Below are 25156 nucleotides of genomic sequence, written 5' to 3'. Positions count from 1 at the left end.
AAAACGGTGAGAGAAATAAACTATTTTGTCATTTGAGAAAAATTTCTACACATTTGTAGTTATTTTTACATCATCCCACCTCTATTTTACTTACTTTAATTATTTCCTAATTTATAATTAGTTCTTATAGTGCTCACATTTTTTTTACATCTTAAATATTAATACTATAAAAATAAATACTAATTTTAGTACGCAATCGAACATAACACCCACATATAAAAGAAAATGCTTAATATCCTAAGGTCCCTTTTATTTGGGGTTATAGGGAGGAGATTGTGTTTGGTAGTAAGGAGGGGATTGAGAATGGGGTGTTTGTTTTGAGAGATATGGAGAGGATTAGTAATCCCTTGGTAATAGTAAGGAGGCAGAAGGGGGATTGGTAAGGGGAGGTAGAGATGGTATTAGAAAAATAGTGAGAGAATTAGAAATTTTTTTATTTTTTTTATTTTTTATATATTGGGAATTTTTTTTAAATATAATGTTTAATTTTTTATATATTTTTATTTATTTTATTATTTTATATAAAAATAATTTAACAATTCCTCACTATTAATCCCCTCACTATTACTTCCCTCACTATCAATCTCCTCACTAACAATCCCCTCACTATTAATCCCTTCACTATAAATCCCTTCTATTCTATCTCTGAAAACAAACGGGACCTACGACATTTAAAACATTATTACTACTTTTAATGACGTGCACTGTTGCATTATTGATTTATTTAAGAATCAACTAATTAAGATTCAAGCACTAGCCACGTCATTATAAAAAAGTTCAGAGAAGACATTTTAAGAGTCAACATATATTAATATTCTCTTTATTACATGATTATAGCAGAGGATTTCAATTATATCATCTAATAATAGTTATGAAAAAATCATCTCAATAGGTGTAACAAAATTTTCATAATTTGAAATAGTGTTAAGTTGACATTATTTTATAGCTATTGAATATCTAACAAAGATCCTACATTATGACTATATAATAAAAATAATCTAAATCCCTTTAACATTACTCACAAAAATACCATCACCATCGTCACATTATTATTTGAAATTATATATATAAATATATATTAGCAATGATTCAGAATACTTATATTTGTATTTTAATGAAACACTAATGACATGATAAGGAAAAGAAAAAAAAAAAACAAACAAACTAAGACCAATCCATCACACACAGTGGGTGACACTTACTACCAGCACATTAGAACTGATTTTAGAGTTCAAGAATTAGAATTCTAAAACATTTTTCAATATATATTGAAAAGTCTAAATACCCAAATTTTTTTTGTCAAAAAAATTATCCAATGTTATTTTTTGAGATTCAATTAAATTTGTATATTTTTGAGTAAAAGTTAATTACTTTGTATATATGTATGTATATATTATTTTAAAATTAGAGTATCATTAAATTATGCAAAGAAAATCCACTCACCTAACCCCATTTTGTTCCCCTCTATATCAACCTCCCTCCAAGCATCTCCTTTAGCCAAAAAACCACCCCCAACCAATCTCAACCCATTCTTCATCAAAAAAATGGCTTTACCTCTCCTACCCATCTCTCTAACCCTCCTCTTCATCTTCCTCTCTTACTATCTCTACCAAAAGCTCAAATTCAAGCTCCCACCGGGCCCCCGCCCGCTTCCAATCGTCGGCAACCTGTACGACATAAAACCGGTGAGGTTCCGGTGCTTTGCGGATTGGGCCCAAGTCTACGGCCCAATTATATCGGTTTGGTTCGGCTCGACACTGAACGTGATAGTTTCGAGCTCAGAGTTGGCTAAAGAAGTGCTTAAAGAACATGATCAACAATTGGCTGATCGGCATCGGAGCCGATCGGCGGCTAAGTTTAGCCGAGATGGGCAGGACCTTATTTGGGCCGACTATGGGCCTCACTATGTTAAGGTTAGGAAGGTTTGTAACCTTGAATTGTTTACTCCAAAGAGGCTTGAAGCTCTTAGACCTGTTAGGGAAGATGAAGTTACTGCCATGGTTGAGTCCATCTTCAATGACTCCACCAATCCTGGTATATTCTTTTGCTTTGCTTTGGTTTTTTCTCTCCTTTATTTTATTTTATAATAAATTATATTAACATCACCCAAGATTTGAAAAAAAGACAACAAATTTTACAGTTATAATTTATACTGACATTTTTTAATAAGGATAAAAGGATCAGCATAAGTACGTGATAATGTGAAGATATAAAAATAAATAAAATAAAATATATATTTAATATAAAAAAGATCACAATATAAGTTATATTAAATTTGTGAGACTTATATAGTTTTTTAACTTTAGAATAAGTCATTATAATTTATCCATTTTTATAGTTATGTTGAAAATAATAATTAAATATATAATATAGATAAATGAACAAAATTTTAATATGATTATTGTGTGTCTAATTTTATGATCCTTTTATATATGTTTGTAGACCTTTTTTTTTTTCTTTTTTTTTTTTATAAATTTCCAATTTTCATGTCTATTCAATTTTCTATCATTGTGTCGGCAGACTCGTCATATATCATTAAAATTTGTGGTGCATGTAGCTCTGTGTTTTTATTGGACCATCTCAGCATCTGGGTTCTGAACACTCAAATGAATGAATGTACAGAACTGTAGACAACAAGTTCTAAAGCCAATTTTATTGATAGTGAAGGAAAAAAAATTTTCAAAATATCACATCAATTAGTAGTAGAACTTACCCATTAGGGTTTTCTTAGAACTCTTAGTTGGAACTCTTAAACATTTTTAATAAATGAATAGCCACAGATTTTCATCTTTTTGTACTACACATATATATATATATATATATATATTTTACGAAAAAATATCTACTCTGACTTTTGGAATGGTGAATTAAATTATAGATAATTACAAAAAAAAAAAATTGCAAATGAATAACCTTAAGTTTGGTATGGCCCACTCACCTAACCTTAGATTAGGTTACCTTTAGTCGAAGGTTAGCTAGTTTGATTTTGATTTTAATTTTTTTTTTTTTTTTTGGCCCTTTTGTTGTCAGTAGGTAGAGATTAATTATAAAAATAGAAAATATTATATTAAATTTGACAATTGAACAACACACCCACCAACTACCGCCTTTATTAAAAGGAAAAATAGAATAAAGAGAGAAAAAAATAATAATAATAATTGCTGAGTTCGATTTCCTTTTCATAGTTTTTTGCAATGACATTATTAAGCTTTTTTATCACAACAAGACATATTAACAAAATACATAATTCAACTATTTGAATTGAAATAAAAGTAAAATATAACATATTTTAAAATAATACAATTTTATTTCAACTCTAAACTTAAATCATTAAATTATCAAGTGAAAACTATTATAAAAAGATCCATTAAATGGTTACTATAATTTAACAGAGTAAACTAACGGTCTTGGACAGTGAATAATTGCAACATTTCATGATTTTATCAAGCATTAAATTTGTATAGTATTTGAGGTCAAAATTTTATTTTCAATAAAAACAAATCATTAATTAGGCAACCAAACAAAGCTACTTTTCGACCATAACTAGCTTATAATACTTTTAAAAATAAATAAAATTAAACCCACTCTCCCCACAAAACATGTAAAATAATGGCCAGGTATACATCTTATTTTTGATGATTTAAAATGTTTATTTTTAAAATTATGTAACTTATTTACCAAAAAAATCGAATATTAATAGTCATATACTTTTTTTGATATTTGTCTTTACAAAAATGATTAATAGTTATCATGTAAAAAATAAGCTATTTATTTGTTTGAATAAAAACATTATAAAATTATATGGCTATAATTATTAAATCAATCTACTTTTTTTCATGTATGATTTACATATATAATCCAATAAAATGAACGATTCAAGTTATTAAAACGAAACTTATACTGACTTCTACCAATCCCAGCAATACCCTTGAGTCCATTGTCGAGAGAATCCTCTCCATTTATGCATTAACTAATGCAATGCAGTGATATATAAATATATGTGAATGATTGTGATTATGAAATTCTAAATGCATTGGATGCAGATAACTATGGGAAACCCTTGTTAGTGAAGAAATATTTGGGAGCAGTAGCATTCAACAACATAACAAGACTAGCATTTGGAAAACGTTTTGTGAATTCAGAGGGGGTGATGGATGAGCAAGGTCTTGAATTCAAGGCTATTGTAGCCAACGGTCTCAAGCTCGGAGCATCGCTTGCCATGGCAGAGCACATTCCATGGCTTCGTTGGATGTTCCCTCTCGAGGAAGAGGCCTTCGCCAAGCATGGTGCACGTAGGGACCGACTCACCAGAGCTATCATGGAAGAACACACGCTTGCTCGCCAGAAGAGTGGCGGTGCCCAACAGCATTTTGTCGATGCATTGCTCACTCTGCAAGAGAAATATGATCTTAGTGAGGACACCATTATTGGTCTCCTTTGGGTAAAGTCTATCTATTTGCAGTAAAAGACATCATATGCATTGATTAGCAATACTTCGGCAATTTTTAATTGACTTACGAAGTATGTTATATATGCAGGACATGATCACTGCAGGCATGGACACTACTGCTATTTCGGTTGAGTGGGCAATGGCTGAGCTGATCAAGAATCCGAGGGTGCAACAAAAAGCTCAAGAGGAGCTAGACCGTGTGATTGGATCTGAACGCGTCATGATTGAACCCGACTTCTCCAACCTCCCTTACCTACAATGTATAGCCAAAGAGTCATTGAGGTTGCACCCTCCAACCCCATTGATGCTTCCCCACAGGGCCAACGCCAATGTCAAGATCGGTGGCTATGACATCCCTAAAGGGTCTAATGTTCATGTAAATGTATGGGCTGTAGCTCGTGATCCAGCAGTTTGGAAAAACCCTATGGAATTCCGACCTGAACGATTCTTTGAGGAGGATGTTGATATGAAGGGTCATGATTACCGATTATTGCCTTTTGGAGCTGGGAGGCGTGTTTGCCCCGGTGCTCAACTTGGGATCAACTTGGTAACATCTATGCTCGGTCACCTTCTACACCATTTTGTCTGGACACCTTCGGAAGGGGTGAAGCCAGAAGAGATCAATATGTCAGAGAACCCTGGATTGGTTACCTACATGAAGACCCCAGTACAAGCTGTTGCTAAACCAAGATTGCCTGCTTACTTATACAAACGCGTTGCTGTCGATATATAATTTTACTTGTTATTTGTCATTTTTATTCCTAGGTTTTCATCATAATTGAACTCTTAATGAGAATGTAATGTGTTCCAAGTAATTTTGTGGGTACCAAAATCAAATATACAAGCATTTGTGCAGGCGGACATCCCCCTGCCTTTTGCATGTTTGTTTTTTTTACGTGGGATTAGTCTTCATGTGCTTGCACTTCTTTAAAATCTAGGGACATTACTGCTCATTTGTATCTTTTTGACAATTCTTGATCCTACATTATTAGACCAACATTATTGTTTGTTTTTTTTTTTTTTTTTTAATCAGATTAAAACAATGCAACAGTTTTCAAAGTTAGAACAGTTTCATAGGGCAGCAAATATATTCATATAATATTAAATTAAACAGAGGGTGTTTGTATCATTTGTCAAATATGATTATGATACTTCTAATAACTCAAATAAAGATACACTCTACACATTTGTAGTTATTTTTACATCATCCCACCTCTATTTTTTACTTACTTTAATTATTTCCTAATTTATAAGATGTTCTTATAGTACTCACATTTTTTTTTTAAATCTTAAATATTAATACTACAAAAATAAAAAATAATTTTTGTACACAATCAAACATATAACACCCATATATAAAAGAAAATGCTTAATATCCCTAAGACCTTTAAATCATTATTATTACTTTTAATGACGTGGTGGACTGTTACATTATTGATTTATTTAAGAATCAACTAATTAAGACCCAAGCACTGGCCACGTCAGTATAATAAAGTTTAGAGATGATATTTTAAGAGTCAGTATATATTAATATTCCATTTAATTATTACATTATTGTAACGGCGGATTTCAATTATATCATCTAATGGTTATAAAAAAATCATCTCAATAGGTGTCACAAAATTTTCATAATTTGAAATAATGTTAAGTTGACATTATTTTATAGCTATTGAATGTCTAACAAAGATCCCACATTACAACTTTATAATAAAAATAATCTAAACTCCATTAACATTACTCACAAAAATACCATCGCCACATTTTTATTTGAAATTTTTTGTATATAAATATATATCGAAAAGTCTAAGTACCCAGATTTTTTTGTCAAAAAAATTATCTAATGTTATTTTGTGAGATTCAATTAAATTTGTATCACATATTATTATTTTTGAGTAAAAGTTTATTACTTTGTATATCTATATATATTATTTTAAAATTAAAATAGTGCTGTTTGGTGCAGCTTGTTATAAGTTAAAAGCCGATAATCAAATAGCAGAAGTCAAAAGCGTCCATTCCCCAGCTTCGAAATAATCAATTTTTCTTAACTTATTTAAGCTATTTTTTGTTACAACAATTTTCTGTGTAAAATAAATAACTTGAAACAACTCAAACAAAAATAAATAAATTACTTACAGAATTTATTACCGATAAAACTTCTAGATCAAGTCGAGTGTGTGACACTCTGTCCTTAAGATAGATTCGTCCCGCTCCAGTGCTTACAGATAAATAGCGTCTATCTCTCATGATATAATGATCTCCAAACAATCTGTACGACGAACTAGAACCTGTGTTCTATACTCTCCGAATTTTTCCTAAAAAAAATAGTATGTAGAACAATGCAAAGAGAGCACAAAGGAAAGCAAGAAAATGATTTTTCCGAATCAGAAAGCTGCTAGAAGTCCTCTATTTATAGGCAAAATGGTGACCAACAGATCTGTCCGAACAGATGTAGTTTTGAACCGAACAAGTATGACATTTGGATGAACAGATACTGCAACAATTTGAATTTGTACAACTGCTGGCAGTTTCTGATAGTTTTAAACCTGTTAAAAGACAGTTTATCTATTGGGAATTTTGGACTGGAAAATGCACAATTATGGACAGAAAATTTGAATTCAAATTTGGTGCAAATTTTGAATTAATTTCCTTCAAGAATTTTTGGGAAAATTCAAATAAATTTTGTCCAAAAAATTAAAATTAGAATCGACCCGACCAGTAGCGCGCGTACGGTGGTTTGGGCCAATGTTTACTATGTCCATAGCTCCTTCCTTCTACAAACTTGGAGTGCCCTTGGGGCCCAGCACAAGTATTCTCACCTAGAGCTTATATACCCACATAAGCTCACTTAAGGTTTCAATGTGGGACATGCCTTACAAGGAAACTCACATTTTATTCTTTAATTGTTCATTCCACAAACTTGAAAACGACGTCAACTTCCCATTCACTCATAAATGGTTTTGACGAACACCGTATAACTTGTCATGCGGTAAGAAACACGTCATCTCTTTGGACTCACTTAAAAGACGTGTGGAACCCACTCAAATTTGGGCTCAAAATTAGCTCAAAATAAGCCTATAAAAACCAATGTTGCGTTTAGTAGAACTTTCTAACTATGATTTTAGAGTATGGAGTTGTATTTTGAGTTTGTGAGTTTTGAAATTATGATTTGAGTGTGGAAAGTTTGTTTGGTGAAAGAGTTTTGAAAAGAGTTTTGAATTAAGTGAGAAAGTTTTTATGTGACATATGATATTTGATACAAAAACTTACAATTCATAGCCAAAGATACAACTCAAAATTCTATTAAAACACATAAAAAAATTTAAAAATTCGAAATATATTTTTTTCAAATATATAAAAATTAACATATGTTAATTGCAAAAAAAAAAATTGCAATGTTCCGGTCAACTGGCCGGATGATCGGTGGGACGACCGATTAGTCCAAATTTTCCTGTCTTTGACAAAGTTTTTAAAATTAAGTGTGAAATTATATTTTGAAAATTCTAAACAAACGCCATGTGCAAACACATGGGGTAAAAATATATTTAGAGAAACTAACCAGATACAACCTAAATTTTCCAACATTTTTGCCCAAAAAACTATAAACAGAAATTACACCAAATAGTCTGACACAGATTTCCCAATTAAAATAAGCTATAACCATCTCTATAATCCACACCAAACACCCCATGTAATTAAATTATCAAAAATGTTTAAGATCCCCTTTCCCCTCACCCCTTTGACCCCCTCTCTTTTTTGATTGGCTACTTTTTCTTTTGCTTTTTTTTGTTTTCCTTCTCCTCCAATCACCACCCGCCACGTGTATGTGGAGATTGTGGGGTAGTGATTGGAAGGGCCTCTATCAATGCACTTAAATTATTCACCTACCACTAATTAAATTATTCACCTACCACTATTTTGTCCCCCCTCTATATCAACCTCCCTCCACGCATCTCTTTTAGCCACAAGCCACCCCCAACCAATCTCAACGCATTCTTCATCAAAAAAATGGCTTTACCTCTGCTACCCATCTCTCTAGCCCTCCTCTTCATCTTCCTCTCTTACTATCTCTACCAAAAGCTCAAATTCAAGCTCCCACCGGGCCCCCGCCCACTTCCAATCGTCGGCAACCTCTATGACATAAAACTGGTGAGGTTCCGGTGCTTTGCGGATTGGGCCCAAGTCTACGGCCCAATTATATCTGTTTGGTTCGGCTCGACACTGAACGTGATAGTTTCGAGCTCAGAGTTGGCTAAAGAAGTGCTTAAAGAACATGATCAACAATTGGCTGATCGGCATCGGAGCCGACCGGCGGCTAGGTTTAGCCGAGATGGGAAGGACCTCATTTGGGCCGACTATGGTCCTCACTATGTTAAGGTTAGGAAGGTTTGTAACCTTGAATTGTTTACTCCAAAGAGGCTTGAAGCTCTTAGACCTATTAGGGAAGATGAAGTTACTGCCATGGTTGAGTCCATCTTCAATGACTCCACCAACCCTGGTATATTCTTATTCTTTTGCTTTCCTTTGTTTTTTTCTCTCCTTTTTTTCCTTTTCTTTTTTTTTTATAATAAATTATATTAATATGGTCCAAGATTTGAAAAAAAGACAACAAATTTTACAGTTTTAATTATATTGACTTTTTTTTTTTTTTTAGTAAGAATAAAAGGACTAGAATGAAGCCTTGTTTGGCATAATCTATTTTAGTCTATCTTTTTATTTTTTTGGGTCACATCAATCAACATCTTCTCTGTACTTTTTTACACATCTTTTTATAAAAAGTTAAAAAAATACACTTATTTAGGACATTCCAAACCACCCTTAAATACATGATGATGCAAAAATATAAAGATAAATAAAATAAAATAAAATATATATTAAATATAAAAGAGATCATAATATGAGTTATATCAAATTCGTACTTATGTATTGTTTCCTAATTTTAGGGAAGAAAAATGACTGGTAGCTCGAAATTCGTGACTCGATTTTGGCTCAAGTGGCAAAATGACGTCGTTTTGCCATTTTTTTTTTCCTTCTTTTTCTTTCTCTTCCTTTTCTTTCTTTCTTTTCTTCTTCTTCTTCTTCGTTGAACACAGGCGAGAGAGAGTAGAGCAGAGGCGAGAGAGAAACAGAGCTCGTTGGACACAGCTCGTCGGCATCGTTGAACACAGCTCGTTGGCGTCGCTCAGCCCCACCTCCGCCTCTGCCTCCGACCGCCTCCGCCTCCGCCTCCACCTCCGATTTTGATGGCCCCCTCCAGTCCAGTTCTTCTTCTCCTTCTTCTCTTCTTCTTCTTCTTCTTCTCTTCTTCCTCTTCTCTGAATTCGGGCCAAATTCGAGCCTCCGAATTCGAATTACGAATCAGAGCCCTTTAGGGAAAGTCAGTATAATTTATTCATTATTATAATCATGCTAAGAATATATAACTAAGTACTTGTTTGGTATGTATTAAAAAAATATATTTTTTTTCATACATATACTTATTTGAATCATATCAATTAATATTCTCTCACTACTTTTCTACATATTTTTTTTATAAAAACTTAAAAAATACATTTATTTACAACATTTTAAACCACCCCTAAATATATAATATAGATGAATGAATAAAATTTTAACATGATTATAGTGTGTCTAATTTTATGACCGCTTTATATGTTTGTAGACTTTGTTTTATATATATATATATATATATTTTTTAATTTCGATTTTCATGTCTATTCATTGTTTTAATCTTTCTAGCATTGTGATAGTAGCCTTGTCATATATCATTAAAATTTGTGAAGGTCCAGAGAGACTCTCTTTCTAGTTGATTTTCCACGATGCAGCGGTAGTGTTGCGATGACATTTCGGCGCTATATTTCATATTTTTAAAGTATAGATCTATATTTTTAGGATATAGATTTGTAATTTTAGAATGTGAATCTAAATTTTTTATGTTTTAAATAGAGATTTTGAGAGTTTTTAGTCTAATTTTAACATAAATTTTTAAATTTTTAACACTCACAATGATTCTCTCATCTCCAAAACCTTCTCTTATATCATTGTGCGTGTATTTCTTTTTCCAACAGTAGCGACGGCTGAGTTGGACAGCAGTAACAGAGATGACATTGATAGAGACAGTGGGTTTTCAAGCAGATTTTTCTTTCCAAACTACATCTTTCAACAGATCACGCTACAACATATAAGAGTTTTAAAGATCAAATATTTTAGTTTCTAAAAGTAAAAAATTTGTTACAAAAGACATTTATGAATCAATTTCTATCATCATGAGGATAGTCACTAAAAGGCCGTCCCGAAAAGTTAAAAATAAGATTTTTAGCAATAAAATTTTGAAAATGTCACTAATAAATGGATTTTAAGAACAAAATAATTTGGTCTCAAAATGATTTATTTTTTAAGACAAAAAATTTGGTTCCAAATAGATAATAATTTATCACTAATATCTAATTTTTGTTGTTAAAAATATAATAATGATATTTTTTCCAACAAAAAGATTTAATCTCTAAAAAATAATTTTAATCTCTAAAATTTTAATTTTTTTTATAGTAGGAGTGATTTTTCTTGAACCGTAACTTTGTTTTTTTTGACGAATATCATTTTTTGTGATTTGTTTTTTGTTTTTGTAAAATTTGTGGTGCATGTAGCTCTGTTGTGTTTTATTGGACCATCTCATCATATGGGTTCTGAACACTCAAATGAATGAATAGTCACAGTTTTTCATCTTTTTGTATTATGCTGGGAAAAATTATTTTTTTATGAAAAAATAAATACTTTTGGATTGGTGAATTAATAGATAATTACAAAAAAAAAAAGGCAAATGAATAACCTTAAGTTTCGTATGGGTCCCACTCACCTAACCTTAGGTTAGGCTACCTTAGTCAGTGGTTGGCTAGTTTGATTTTGTTTGTTTTTTTTTATTTTTATTGCCAATAGTATCGGTGAGCAGCGAATATTTTGATCCGTTCAAATTGATCGAAACGAATTGAACCGATTTGTTCTATTTTGAACGAATACGTGATGATGAGCAGATAGTCGCAGATTGATTTTTTTCAATCTGCCTAGTTTTGGACAGATGACGGATTTGAGTTTCCTTTGCCCTAACCAAACCGTCAAACTTCGAGCACTCCTACTAATTTGTAAAATTTTGTATTTTTAATTTGTTTAGATATTCTATTTGTGTTTTTAATTGAAGGAGAGTTAAAATATTCTGTTTTATTTTCAATTTAAAAATCTTTTTATCAAATGACAAGTATTGATATTTGATATTTTTGTGTGAAAAATATAAGATTTAATTTTGTCATTTAAAAAAAAAACAAAATAGTTTTGAATAAAAAAAAGTAATGAAATAGTTTTTAATAATGCATGGTTTTCTTATATATATTTATTATTGATATTTGACAATTTATTTAATAATTTTTTGATTATATTGAGTTGGATTGTTATAAAAAAAATATTGGCAAGTTGTTATATTATATTCAAAATTTGTAAAAGTTTAAACCGCCAAATCAATTCGCATATATCCATTAATCCGCTCAATCTGTATTTGTCAATCTGACGAACGGATGCGAATTGATTTTTTTCAAATCCCCAATCTAGTAAACAGATAACGAATTAAAAATTTCTCGACCGCAACCGAATCGCGAACGGCCCTAGTCAATAGGTAGAGATTAATTATTAAAATACAAAATATCATATTAAATTTGACAATTGAACAACACACCCGACAACTACGGCCTTTGTTAAAAGGAAAAATAGAAGTAAAAGTAAAAAGAAAAAAAAAGAAAAAAAATTGCTGAGTTCGATTTTCTATTCATAGTTTTTTGCAATGGTATTATCATGCACATTAACAAAATACATAATTTAACTATTCGAGTTAGATTCGAGTTAGAATAAAAGTAAAATGACATTAGCATAACATATTTTAAAATAATGTAATTTTATTTCAACTTTAAACATAAATCATTAAATTAAGTCAAAACTATTATAAAAAGATCCGTTAGATGCCTACTATAATTTAACAGAGTAAAGGAAATGTTTTGGACAGTGAATAATTACAACATTACATGATTTTATCAACCATTAAATTTGTATGGTATTTTAGGTCAAAATTTTATTTTCAATAAATAAATAAATAAACATTATTTAGGCAACCAAGCAAAGCTACTTTTCAACCATAACTAGTTAATAGTACTTTAAAAAATAAATAAAATTAGGGTGAAGTATCAATAAATCTTCTTCTTCTTCTTCTTTTTTTATGAACTCAAAAGTTATATTAAAGTGGAAATTACGTAAAATATGATGTCCATTACATATTTGAGTTAAATTTTTTAGGAATAAAAATGGGTTTCTCCAAATGTAAAATTATACAATTGGACAATTTGCACTATAGAAGTTTTGGATTTTCACTCTTTTTGGAACAAATCCCACATTACCAATAAAAATTTAACACTTTAATGTAACACTCAAATAACGTAATACTCTAATGTAACACACTAAAAAACTTTTTAATATATTTTTTCCAAACGTAACAACATAACGCGCACACAAAAAAATAAAAAATAAAAATTCCTTAGTATATTTTTTTCAAACGTAACACTTTAATTTAACATTAAAAAAATAAAATAAAATAATTCCTTAGTATATGAAAACCAAATATAACACTCTAATCAATGTAATCCCAAACATAATACTCCAATGTAACACATAAAATTTAAATAAGAAAAATAAAAAAATTCCTTAGTGTACAAAAACCAAACATAATATTTCACTTAATATAATTCCAAACATAACACTCCGACGTAACACACACAAAAATATTAAAAAACTATTTACTGTACTTTTTTCAAACGTAATACTCACAGTTTGAAATTATACAGTTGCCAAAACCTACTGATGAATATTTGTAATCCTTTTGGAATAGGTTAAAAAATCCCACATTTTTTTTGGAGCGTTACATTTGAGAAAAGTACACTAAGGAGTTTTTTTAGAATGTTATATTAGAGTATTATGTTTGGGAAAAGTACGTTAAAGAGTTTTTTTGTGTTATATTAGAGTGTTACACTAAGAAATTTTTTTGAAATGTTACGTTTGAAAAAAATACACTAAAGAGTTGTTTTGTGTGTTATATTAGAGTGTTATACTAAGGAGGTTTTTTAGAGTGTTACGTTTGGAAAAAGTACACTAACGATTTATTTTATTTTATTTTATTTTTTTTTTGAAGAATCTCATATTTCAAGTCATTTTTTACTCATTTTAAAATATTTTCCAAATAAAAAATATTCTCATATAAAAATTTATCCCAAATTTGATTCTTATAGATTGTATACCTTACTTTTGTAGCACAAAATAAAAAAATTAAAAAAAGAGAAGGAAACATAGAAATAAAGTTATAACCGTAAATTCAATTTTCAAATAATATTTTAAATATACTTTTCCAAAATCAATGAGACTAATTGGTCTATAAAAAAATCTTTGGAATTAAATGGTTCGCCATTTCTCAATATGAGATTTATCGGTAAATTTTTCATACATTAAGCCCACTCTATCCACATAACATGTAAATTGCTATCTATATACCTTATTTTAATAATTTAAAATGTTTATTTGTAAAATTATATAAATTATTTATTAAAAAAAATGATCGAATATTAATAGTCAGATAATTTTTGTTATTTGTCTTTACAAAAATGATTAATAGTTATAATTTTAAAAATAAGCTATTTGTTCGTTTGAATAAAAACATTATATAATTATATGGCTATAATTATTAAGTCCATTTATTTTTTTCATGTATGTTTACATATATAATCCAACAAAATGAACGATTCAAGTTATTGAAATGAAACTGGTAGTGAGTTTTATGGATGCCAACAGTACCCTCGAGTTGATTGTCGAGAGAATCATCTTCCTTTTATGTATTAACTAATGCAATGCAATGACATATAAATATATGTGAATGATTGTGATTATGAAATTCTAAATGCATTGGATGCAGATAACTATGGGAAAACCTTGTTAGTGAAGAAATATTTGGGAGAAGTAGCATTGAACAACATAACAAGACTAGCATTTGGAAAACGTTTTATGAATTCAGAGGGGGTGATGGATGAGCAAGGTCTTGAATTCAAGGCTATTGGAGCCAACGGGGTCAAGCTCGGAGCATCGCCTGCCATGGCAGAGCACATTCCATGGCTTCGTTGGATGTTCCCCCTCGAGGAAGAGGCCTTCGCCAAGCATGGTGCACGTAGGGACCGACTCACCAGAGCTATCATGGAAGAACACACGCTTGCTCGCCAGAAGAGTGGCGGTGCCCAACAGCATTTTGTCGATGCATTGCTCACTCTGCAAGAGAAATATGATCTTAGCAAGGACACCATTATTGGTCTCCTTTGGGTAAAGTCTATCTATTTGCAGTAAAAGACATCATATGCATTGATTAGCAATACTTTGGCAATTTTTTATTGACTCACAAAGTATGTTATATATGCAGGACATGATCACTGCAGGCATGGACACTACTGCTATTTCGGTTGAGTGGGCAATGGCTGAGCTGATCAAGAATCCGAGGGTGCAACAAAAAGCTCAAGAGGAGCTAGACCGTGTGATTGGATCTGAACGCGTCATGATTGAACCCGACTTCTCCAACCTCCCTTACCTACAATGTATAGCCAAAGAGTCATTGAGGTTGCACCCTCCAACCCCATTGATGCTTCCCCACAGGGCCAACGCCAATGTCAAGATCGGTGGCTATGACATCCCTGAAGGGTCTAACGTTCATGTAAATGTATGGGCTGTAGCTCGTGATCCAGCAGTTTGGAAAAACCCTATGGAATTCCGACCTGAACGATTCTTTGAGGAGGATGTTGATATGAAGGGTCATGATTACCGATTATTGCCTTTTGGAGCTGGGAGGCGTGTTTGCCCCGGTGCTCAACTTGGGATCAACTTGGTAACATCTATGCTCGGTCACCTTCTACACCATTTTGTCTGGACACCTTCGGAAGGGGTGAAACCAGAAGAGATCGACATGTCAGAGAACCCTGGATTGGTTACCTACATGAAGACCCCAGTACAAGCTGTTGCTAAACCAAGATTGCCTGCTCACTTGTACAAACGCGTTGCTGATGATATATAATTTTACTTGTTATTTGTCATTTTTATTCCTAGGTTTTCATCATAATTGAACTCTTAATGAGAATGTAATGTGTTCCAAGTAATTTGTGGGTGTACCAAAATCAAATATACAAGCATTTGTGCAGGTTGACATCCCACCTGCCTTTTGCATGTTTTTTTTTTGTTTCACTTGTGATTAGTCTTCATGTGCTTGCACTTCTTTAAAATATAGGGACATTACTGCTCATTTGTATCTTTTTGACAATTCTTGATCGTACATTATTAGACCAACATTGTTATATTACATTTTTATTTTTATTTTTATTTTTTTTTTTTAAATTTCAGGTTAAAACAATGCAACAATTTTCAAGTTAGAACAGTTTCATAGGGCAGCAAATACAATCGTATAATATTTAATTAAACAGAGGGTGATGTTTGTATCATTTGTCAAATATGATTATGATAGTTTTAATAACTCAAATAAAGATACAATTTTCAACAAGTTAATGATAGCTGTTGTATGTCACCAAAAAGAACAAACACAAACAAATTGGATTTGGATTTGAATAGGTTCTGTTCTCGGTGGATCTTCTGAATTTTGGATCGGATCATATTGGATATGTTGCTTAATCAGATCGAATTTGAATTATGTGTGATCTGATTTAAATCCAATCCATTGATAAGCTAGGTCACCTTAGATATGTTTGACATTTTATTTCTGCACTTTAATGTGGGAGAATGGGGCCATTTAGGAACTAGGAGCTTTCATATATTTGAAAGCCTAACAACGATGAAGGCAACACAGAGCATCAACGTTTCAGAATTATTATCAATCAGGTGAACATTTTAAGGGCGAGTTCTCAGTTAAAGCATCAACAAGAGTGCCCTATTTTCCCATGACTGGGTTTTCCCAGACTTGTATTCCAAATTGCCACAAACTACATACATATACATACACCTTCCATAGAAGAAATAAAAGTTTTTTTTTCTTCTTTTCCTTTCATAAATCCCTACTCAAACTCAAGATCCAACACAGCCTAAAGGTAAACTCGCTGCCAAACCACAACCACAACAAAAGAAAAGAACTTATTAAAGCCATATCTATATAACAGCAAGTGATGCCAGTTCACAAATTTACAACTAGCAGGTTTAGCTGCCAAACATAGGTATCAATACACTTTTTTAACATAATAGGCAGTATTAATTTTAATATTTTTAACACAACAGAAAGGTAACACATTCAGGAGTGATCTTGTTTCATCTGGTTCAAATAAAACTTTCCTTCTCTGTTCTTATTTACTAGTACGTTAAACTTCTCTTCCTTTGTTCCCCTCCTAAGCTTCAGAAGCATAGCAAATTTGGTATAATTTTCAATTACCTGCATTGAACAGGAGAAAATTTGTCGATTTCATATCATCTTCATCAATAAAAATAAACTGATGAGAGAGAGATTTGATAATATAATTCAAAGAGAATATTGCCGACCTCGGCCTTAGCTAGAAGGATATCTAGTAGTTCATATGGGGCCAGCGAGTTGGATCTCTGCTGGATGGTCTTCACAGCATGATGTGCTGCACCTTGGACCACAGGGTCATGAGTTGGCACTGATCGCCATCCTGGTCCGTGACCATCTGATCACACCACAGGCCTGATCACTCACTCAATATCACACATATCCTCTCGGACAGGGAAAAAAAAGGTTCTAGATGCCATATACTCTATTTTGAAGCATATGACATCTCCATATCCTCTTTTTATCAGTTTCTTTTTGACATACATAGGGGCTGTTTGGGAAGTGATTTGGCCAGCTATTATAGCCTAAAAAAAAATTTTAGCCAAAAAGCCATTTTGCAAGCTTTTTCAAAAAAAATAAAATAAAATAAAATAAAATAAAATAAAAATAAAAATTAGGCCTGCACAGCGCCTACATTGTCAGCTACAAAATTTGATTTTTAGATGGTAAATTACGGTTTTATCCCTTGACAACAATTTAAAAAAATATATTTTTAGGGGCAAATTTGTCATTCTAATTTCAAACATCATTTCAACACATTTTTCAATACAACAACTCAAATAAAATTCATCTCAACTTCCCAAACACAAAAACTAAAATAACCTACTAAAATAGCCAAAAAGCCAAATAGCCTACTAAAATAGTCACTTCCCAAACGAGGCCATAGTACCATTAACTACTCTCAAGTCTTCATGTATTTTATCATAACCAAACCAGATCTCCACACAATGAAAATGCCAGTTCATGATTCAACGACTCAACCAAGTGAACGCTTGTTTAAAATTGTTTTGACATATATTGTGCTTGTATAAAACTAAGTTCATACATATACTACTGTGGCAAAAAAAATAACAAGAAACTGATAATCCAAAAGTGTATGTTGCTAAAACCAGATATAGGACAGTTTTAGGAAATTTGGATAATGCAGCCAACAATAGGAATTGTGGTGGGTTTTTGGTTATAAAAAGCATTCATGGCTAGAGTTTTATGACAGAAAGTGATTTGCTCAAGTAGTCAAGACCGATGATAACAGGAAAGTGATTTGCTTCAAAAGTTCAGTTCAAGTACCAAAAGGATGTGAATTTCTAGGTGATCTAGCTCCTTTAGCAGCATTTGTTGTTAGGAAAGCGGAAAGTTCTTCTGATTTTAGTATTATCAGGATTAGGATGGCTTGCAAGGAAGCTATGAAAGAGAGACAAAGTAATGCTATGCTAGCCTTTTAAAGCAAGGTTTGATATAATTTGGGCACTGTAACATCTAGACACACTAGTGTTGCATTACTTCTATAACGAAGTTCTTGTTTTCATACCCAAATGTAAAAGGAAAATAATGGACTTTTATACACTCTCATTGATGAAGTAGATTTTTAAGTTAATCTAGACAGTGGCTTCCACTATAAAGTCTGTTCCGGTTCTTTAATTATGATAACACATGAAGGTTGTCCTCATTTCTACATATACTTAAATTGAATTTATGAAGCGATCCAAATTCAGGCAACTAAAATTTTGCAAAATTTCAGAGCAACTACTATTATCCTCTCCCTGCCTCTAGGTGCAATTATCACCTTTAAATGTGCATCTAGATATCAAATACTTATCTTAAGCCCCGAATAATTGTAAAAACGAATAGAGTGGAGTCCATTACCTCGTTTCACACCGAGGCCAGCAGAAGTGACTGAAGGGGAATCATGGGTATGCTTGAATTCCTGCAACTGCTTAAAGTTCATCCATGGCTTCACCCAAACTTTCGCTTCATATATCTTTTTCTTACCAGCATCAACGGCCTCCAGGGTAAGATGGTACATCTTGCCAGAAACCACCTGTTCTTTGGCCTTCACCACTCTTGCAAACTCAAGAAGTGCATTCTGTACAAAAGGGCAATGCGATGGAAATGAAAGCACCATTCAAAACTAAGTGAGATCAAGAAAAGTATAAGGAAAATTAAAAAAATAAATTAAAGTAAAATGGTATAAAACTACACTGCTTTGAAAGATAGTTGTTACAACATATATTTCCCACTAAATTATCTTCCTGCATAACTTTTCTTTGGCATTAAGTTGGTACTTTTCATGATATTTATACTCATTATGAGGGATCAGATCAGCATACCATTTCCATCTTCACTATGCAAATGTTCATATTGTTCCTCTTTGGTATTTGTAATTATACATCTAAACTTTTCGCCAATTTGATGAATGAAAAAGATCAGTTGAATTTGAAAATTGTTTAGCACTGGAATGTGGAGTTTTAAAATATCCAAATTTAGAAATAGCCTGTGAGAAATTAACAAATTTATTGACATTTATAGAAAAGTGAAAAAAAAAAAAAAAAATTTGTGACAATTCTTATCTAAAAAGATGTTCTAAAGATAAGTTTGTGCCTTATATAATAGAATAGATAATTGTTTTCCCCAATTTTTCCTTTTCATTTCATTTAATTCCTTGTTTAATATAAAATAGTTGGTACTTAAATCATATATGTATGTGTTTAGTAAGTGATGCATGTATTTAAATTTATATGCAAATAAATACATATGCATCTGTGGACAAATTAGATGCCTTTCTTTTTAGCTTTAGGTTCCTTAATAATTTTTTTAATTTAAAATATATATATATATTTTTTTCAGTTACTATATTTTCTGTGTGTGTTTTGAAGCATGACTTTTGTTTGATTGGCTTTTCCATTCTTTCATTGAGTTTGTTATATTGTTTGTGATTTATGGGTCAGTTAAATGCATCTCCAATCCTTCGCCTTTTCTTTCATCAAATTTAAATTAGATGAAACAGTACTAAAAAATCATCTCCAATCCTTTTATCAAACGTTCATCAAATTAAGGCAGATTCATTTTTCTCATGAAATTGAGAAGTAATTACTAATCAAATTCTTCATCAAATTAGAATTTGATGAAATTTTTTTTAAAAAAAAATGAAGCATTGAGATGATTTCTTTTCCTTCAAATTTGATGAAAAATGAAATTTGGGATAAGAGGGAAATTTTAAAAAGATTTTGATGGAAAATTGATGAAAGGATTGGAGTAGTTCATATCAAATCAAGCTTTTTACTCAAATTTCGAATCAAATTAGATGAATATTTTGGATTTTTTTAATATTTGTTTTGGGGCATATACAAAGGGGAATATTGATTTGTTTTCAGAGAGAGATTCGTGCAGATATAGAGAGATATCTCAGGAATTACAAAAACAATATCATCAAAAGAAAATTCATATCATCACAATGATCAAAGATAAAAAAAAATAAAAAAGTGAATTGAAGATCTCGAAATTACCTCTTTCTTGTTGTGTTCTTGGACAGCGAATCGGCCAATGCTCTCAATCTCAGCACTGTTTTGATTCCCCATGCAATCGTGAATTCCTCCGAGGATTGGTTTCATCCTTATAAAACCGTCGTCTCTGGAAAACCCTAATTCGCAGAACGAAGAGAGCACAACCACTACAACAACACTCAATGACATAACCAACTTCATCTCTCTCTCTCTCTCTCTCTCTCTTCTCTGTAATCGTCTGAGAGTGATCGATTATTCTGATTCTCTTTCGATTTTCTTTTTACACAGAAAATATCTATGTTGAAAATAATTTATTAGTTTGCTTGCGTTGGAGATAAGTATTTGAATGGTCGTTGGTGGTGATTACTTTGCGTATTTGGGTCGGTTTCGATCTCACTCATTGTTAAAGTCTTGGTAAATTATAAATACATTTGTTAACTTTGTTTAAAATATAAATGGTTCTCTATAATCTAGAAAATTATAAATATTTTTTTGTTAAAAAAAAATGGCCAAATTACAAACACTCTCTCAAAATTTGGTGAAAATACAGATTCCTTTCTGAGGTTTGAGAAATTACATCCTACCCCTTAAAGTCTATATTTCCATAAGAAATTGTTCCCTGAAATTTTTATTTTTATACAAATTCTCCCCTAATTTCTTCTAATTTGTTATGAAAATTTGACCCTCATGAGGTAATTTGCAATTTCTCAAACCTCAGGGAGAATCTGTATTTTCATCAAACCTCGAGGAGGCGTTTGTAATTTGCCCTAAAAAAATTTATTTAACAAAATTAATTAAAATAATAAAATTTATAATTGTTCTTTTATACAATAATAAAATTATCTAAATTGCTAATTAAAACATATTTCTAACATTATTAAAAAGTATTAATTGATTTGATGATTTATTAATAAAATAAGTGATTTGTTATGAAATTAGAAACCTCAAGAGGTAGAATGTCATTTTCAAAACTACATGAGGTGATTTGTATTTTAATCAAATCTCAGGGGGTGCATTTGTAATTTACCCTAAAATCTTTTACTAATATTTTAGTTTTTTATGAAAAAATTTGTAAAAAAACAGAGTGAGTGATATAATAATTTATAATGAGTTTTTGATTTTTTTGACTAAAATATTTAGTCTCTAAATGAGACCTATGGTCACTATTTAGCATTGTTTTGGATATAACTTATAAATTTGATTTTTTATTTATTATAAAAAAACATGAAAAAGCTAAAGAGATAATTTGAGTGAAATAAAATAATAAGCTAATAAGTTGGCTTAGTTAGCTGTACCAAAGAGACCTTAATGATTGAAAAATAAAAATAATAAAAAGTGAAGTGAAATAAAAGAAAAATAAAATAAAAATATATATATGAATTTAGTTAGAATGAAAATTTTAGCAAAAAATAAAATTTTTAATTATAAGTAAATATTTTTATAATAAATTCAAATTTTATTGTATTTTATGTGTTTTTTTTGCAAAAATTAAAAGTTTAGGATTTTTTTTTTCCCTTGAAAACATGAGAAACATTATATTAAAAAACAATACCATTACAAAAATAAGATTTTAAGGCGTCATTCCAACCAAACAACTAAACAACAAAACAAATAATAAAAAATAAAACATAAATCCGACAAAAAATAAATTAGGGAAAACCACCGATCTTATTAAAAATGTGGTTTGGAAAGTAAGATCTGTTTGAAAGCCCGCCCTCTTTATTAACATCGTCCCCGTTACTGTTGCCCAACTCTGCTGCTGAACATCGAACGCATCCAAAGGTTAGAGTTGAGAAGGAAGTACACCCGCAATGGTATAGAAGAAAGCTTGAGAGAAGAGAGAACCATTGTAGGTGTCGAAAATTTAAAAAATCTAGATCTACACTCAAAAACTGTAAATCTATACTCTAGAAGTATAAATCTACACTTTAGAAGTGTAAAGTGGGCCACCGAAATATCATCAGAACACTACAGAAAATCACCTAAAAGTATAGTTATTATGCTGTCATGAGTTATATAAAAAAATTTGTAAACAAACTAAATAATTATATATATATAGATATATATATATATATATATATATTTGTCCCATTTTCTACTATTTTCATTCTAATCAAACTTAGTCTAATATTTCTAAAACTCTTTTCATGAGAAATTATCACATGAGTCACGGATGTCATGTGATGACCCATTTAATAGTGTCATGTTAATTTTCTATCATTTTTTTATTTTTATTTTTTGGTCTATACAATTATTAGGCTCTTATTATTAATTAAACACACCGTTAATATAAAATTTAGGATAGAAATGATAATTACTCATTCTCTGTAAAGTTGTAATGTGATTTTTCACAATTGACCAGTATTGTAATTTTTAAATATAATGAGTTATATATATAAATAATTTTTGTGTGGAAAAAAAAAATTGAGACCCACATTTGTTGATGAATAAATGTATAGTGAATCTACAAAATGAGACACTCTTACATTAGCACCACTTCTCATGAATATAAAATGGAGTTAGGCTCTGTTTGTTTATAAATAGATGATTGAAAGTGAAAACGGTAAAAAATAGAATGAAAATTTATATTCTTTTATGCATTTGAATATATAAAAAAATTTGCAAGCAAATGATGGAAAAAATTGTAATCACAATAAAAAGTTGTGGAGAGAAATACAGACCAAGAGGGAAGCAAAATAAGTATTGTTAAGTTTTGTGAAAAAAATAAATTTTCCTCTATATTTTGCTACAAATCGTAAGCCTAATTAAGAAGCTAATTTAAGTTGTATAAAAAAATTTAATTTCCATTACTTTCTTTTTCAAAAAAAAAAATTCTTTTCTTTTGTATATTTTTTATATAACCAAACTGAGTCTTCGTTTGATATTGGCTTTTTTAACTGCATTTTTTGTTGTGGGACTTTTTTAGCCTATCTTTTTTAACCTTGTTTGGTTTGACTGAGAAAAAAATTTAATGATTATGATTTTGATGTGACATTTTATTTTATTGGCTTATGTAGTTAATTTTGTCTTTTTGTACTTTTTTAGCCAAAAATGTAAAGTAAAACCAAACGAAACTTGAGCTTAGTGTCAAACATGGTGTACCTAATTTTGTTAACAAAAATGATAGAGATCTTAAAAATTCTATCAAATATCTCACATGAGTGTGAGATCCACATATGACTTACGTTGTGTGAGTTCTACACCCATATAAAATATTTGACAAAAATTTTAATATAATTTTTGAAATTCCTAACATAACTCCGGAATTGCACATGATACTTCTTGATAAAAGTAATCAAGGCAAAACATTTCTCCACTTTTGGTGGGAGTGTGCCCCATATATGGGGTTATCTTAAAATATTAGGTATTTGAAATAATTTAAATAAATATATTTTTTAATTTTTTTATAAAAAAATATATTAAAAAAATAAAAAAATAATGTGATATAAATAAATGCACTTATATTAGTTATACCAAACACCTCCTGGAAATGATCTTCGATTATGCCATGAGTATGACCTAGCCATATTAATTTTGGTTGTCAAACAAATATTCTTACTAACATAAATTCTCAAAATAAAAAAATAAAAGTTTAGAGTTACGAAAAATTACCTCTTCCAAGATAAATACTTATTAATTTATATTCTACATAAATTTTTTTCAAGATTCAATCATTCACTTGTTAAACCTTATAAATTTAATTTTTGTGCTTTTAAATATATATTATTTTAGTTAATTTTTCTTTATGTGATCAAAATGACTATGACCACGACTACGATTACGACGACTATGATGGGAAGTAGAAAGTGACAAAAATGTGTAGCATGCAAAGTGCTATTCTTTTAGCTCCTATTGTCATTATTATTTTCCTCTTTTTATAACCGGCAATTTTGTTTTAATCTATTAAAAAATGGAGGTTGTAAAAGGCAATTAATGGGAAAATAATATGTTCCTTACTTGGATGTGTTGTTGATCGATCTTGGAAGTTGTGAGAAATCTCCATCTAAGCTTTAAGGTATTTTTTCTATGAGGCAAAAGTTTATGATTACAAATCATCTAATATTCAGAATGTTGCTTAAGGATGCTAGAATGGAATATAACTACAACAATGAAGGTTTCTCACTTGCTTCAATGTGATGCTTGTCATAGTCACAACAACCGTGCTACGTAGCTTGAATTATAAGACTCGAATGGTTCGATTTTTATATTTTTTTTTCTTTTTCCTTACACAATTCCCCCCCCCCCCCTCTCTCTCTCCTTCCTTGTCTTGATTTTTTTGTTTTGTGCTTTGACAAAGTAAAATGGGTTTGAGTTCTGAACAAAATCAATCCCAAAATCAATCCAAAATCAAGATCTAAATCCACAGATTCAGAATCAAAATCAAAATCAACCCACAAAATCAAAAAATCCAAACCCAAATCAAGATCTAACTTCGGCCTCTCCTTCAGCCTCTTCGTCCATGGTGATCTCCGTCCACGCTCCTCTCTCTCTCACACAAGGATTGTGTTTCAGTGGCTTTGGTTTAGTTGCGGAGAGAGAGAGAGAGTACCATGTTTGTTCCCTTGATTTGCTAAGAGAGATTTTCTAATTTGGCCATCTGTTTTGCTAGCCACACAAATTTGGAGCAACTTGGCTCCTCTTCCTCTCCTTTTTCTTCTCTTCTCCTCTCCATCTTCTCGTCTTCTTTTCTTTTTCGTCTTCTTCTTCTGTCTGTTCCATAAAGAAAACAGAGGGGAAAAGGAAAAGCAACAAAAAAAAAAAAAAATCTACCCAAAACGATTGAGCCATTCGGGTCAACTTTTT

At 30.9% G+C, this 25156-nt stretch overlaps 3 protein-coding genes across 3 annotated transcripts; 2 read left to right on the top strand and 1 right to left on the bottom strand.

Moving 5' to 3' along the window:
- Window positions 1-1411: 1411 nt before the first annotated feature.
- On the top strand, window positions 1412-5345 carry LOC114303482 (cytochrome P450 98A2). The gene is made up of 3 exons (XM_082891061.1): window positions 1412-2034; window positions 4044-4441; window positions 4539-5345. The coding sequence occupies exons 1-3, from the start codon at window positions 1545-1547 to the stop codon at window positions 5181-5183; spliced, it is 1533 nt and encodes a 510-aa protein (XP_082747187.1). The 5' UTR covers window positions 1412-1544; the 3' UTR covers window positions 5184-5345.
- Window positions 5346-8384: 3039 nt separating this feature from the next.
- LOC114298795 (cytochrome P450 98A2) lies at window positions 8385-15748 on the top strand. Its single transcript, XM_082891060.1, has 3 exons — window positions 8385-8945; window positions 14442-14839; window positions 14937-15748. The coding sequence occupies exons 1-3, from the start codon at window positions 8456-8458 to the stop codon at window positions 15579-15581; spliced, it is 1533 nt and encodes a 510-aa protein (XP_082747186.1). The 5' UTR covers window positions 8385-8455; the 3' UTR covers window positions 15582-15748.
- Window positions 15749-16645: 897 nt separating this feature from the next.
- LOC114298796 (cysteine proteinase inhibitor 12) lies at window positions 16646-20817 on the bottom strand. Its single transcript, XM_028243420.2, has 4 exons — window positions 20357-20817; window positions 18717-18936; window positions 17045-17190; window positions 16646-16937 (listed from the first exon to the last, which is right to left on the bottom strand). Exons 1-4 carry the CDS (start codon window positions 20552-20554, stop codon window positions 16800-16802), a joined length of 702 nt encoding a protein of 233 aa, XP_028099221.1. The 5' UTR covers window positions 20555-20817; the 3' UTR covers window positions 16646-16799.
- Window positions 20818-25156: the final 4339 nt, after the last annotated feature.

This window comes from Camellia sinensis, chromosome 10 (assembly GCF_055761805.1).
Source record: "Camellia sinensis isolate YWXY chromosome 10, ASM5576180v1, whole genome shotgun sequence".
Taxonomy (NCBI): domain Eukaryota; kingdom Viridiplantae; phylum Streptophyta; class Magnoliopsida; order Ericales; family Theaceae; genus Camellia; species Camellia sinensis.
This window is presented reverse-complemented; position numbering and strand designations above follow the sequence as displayed.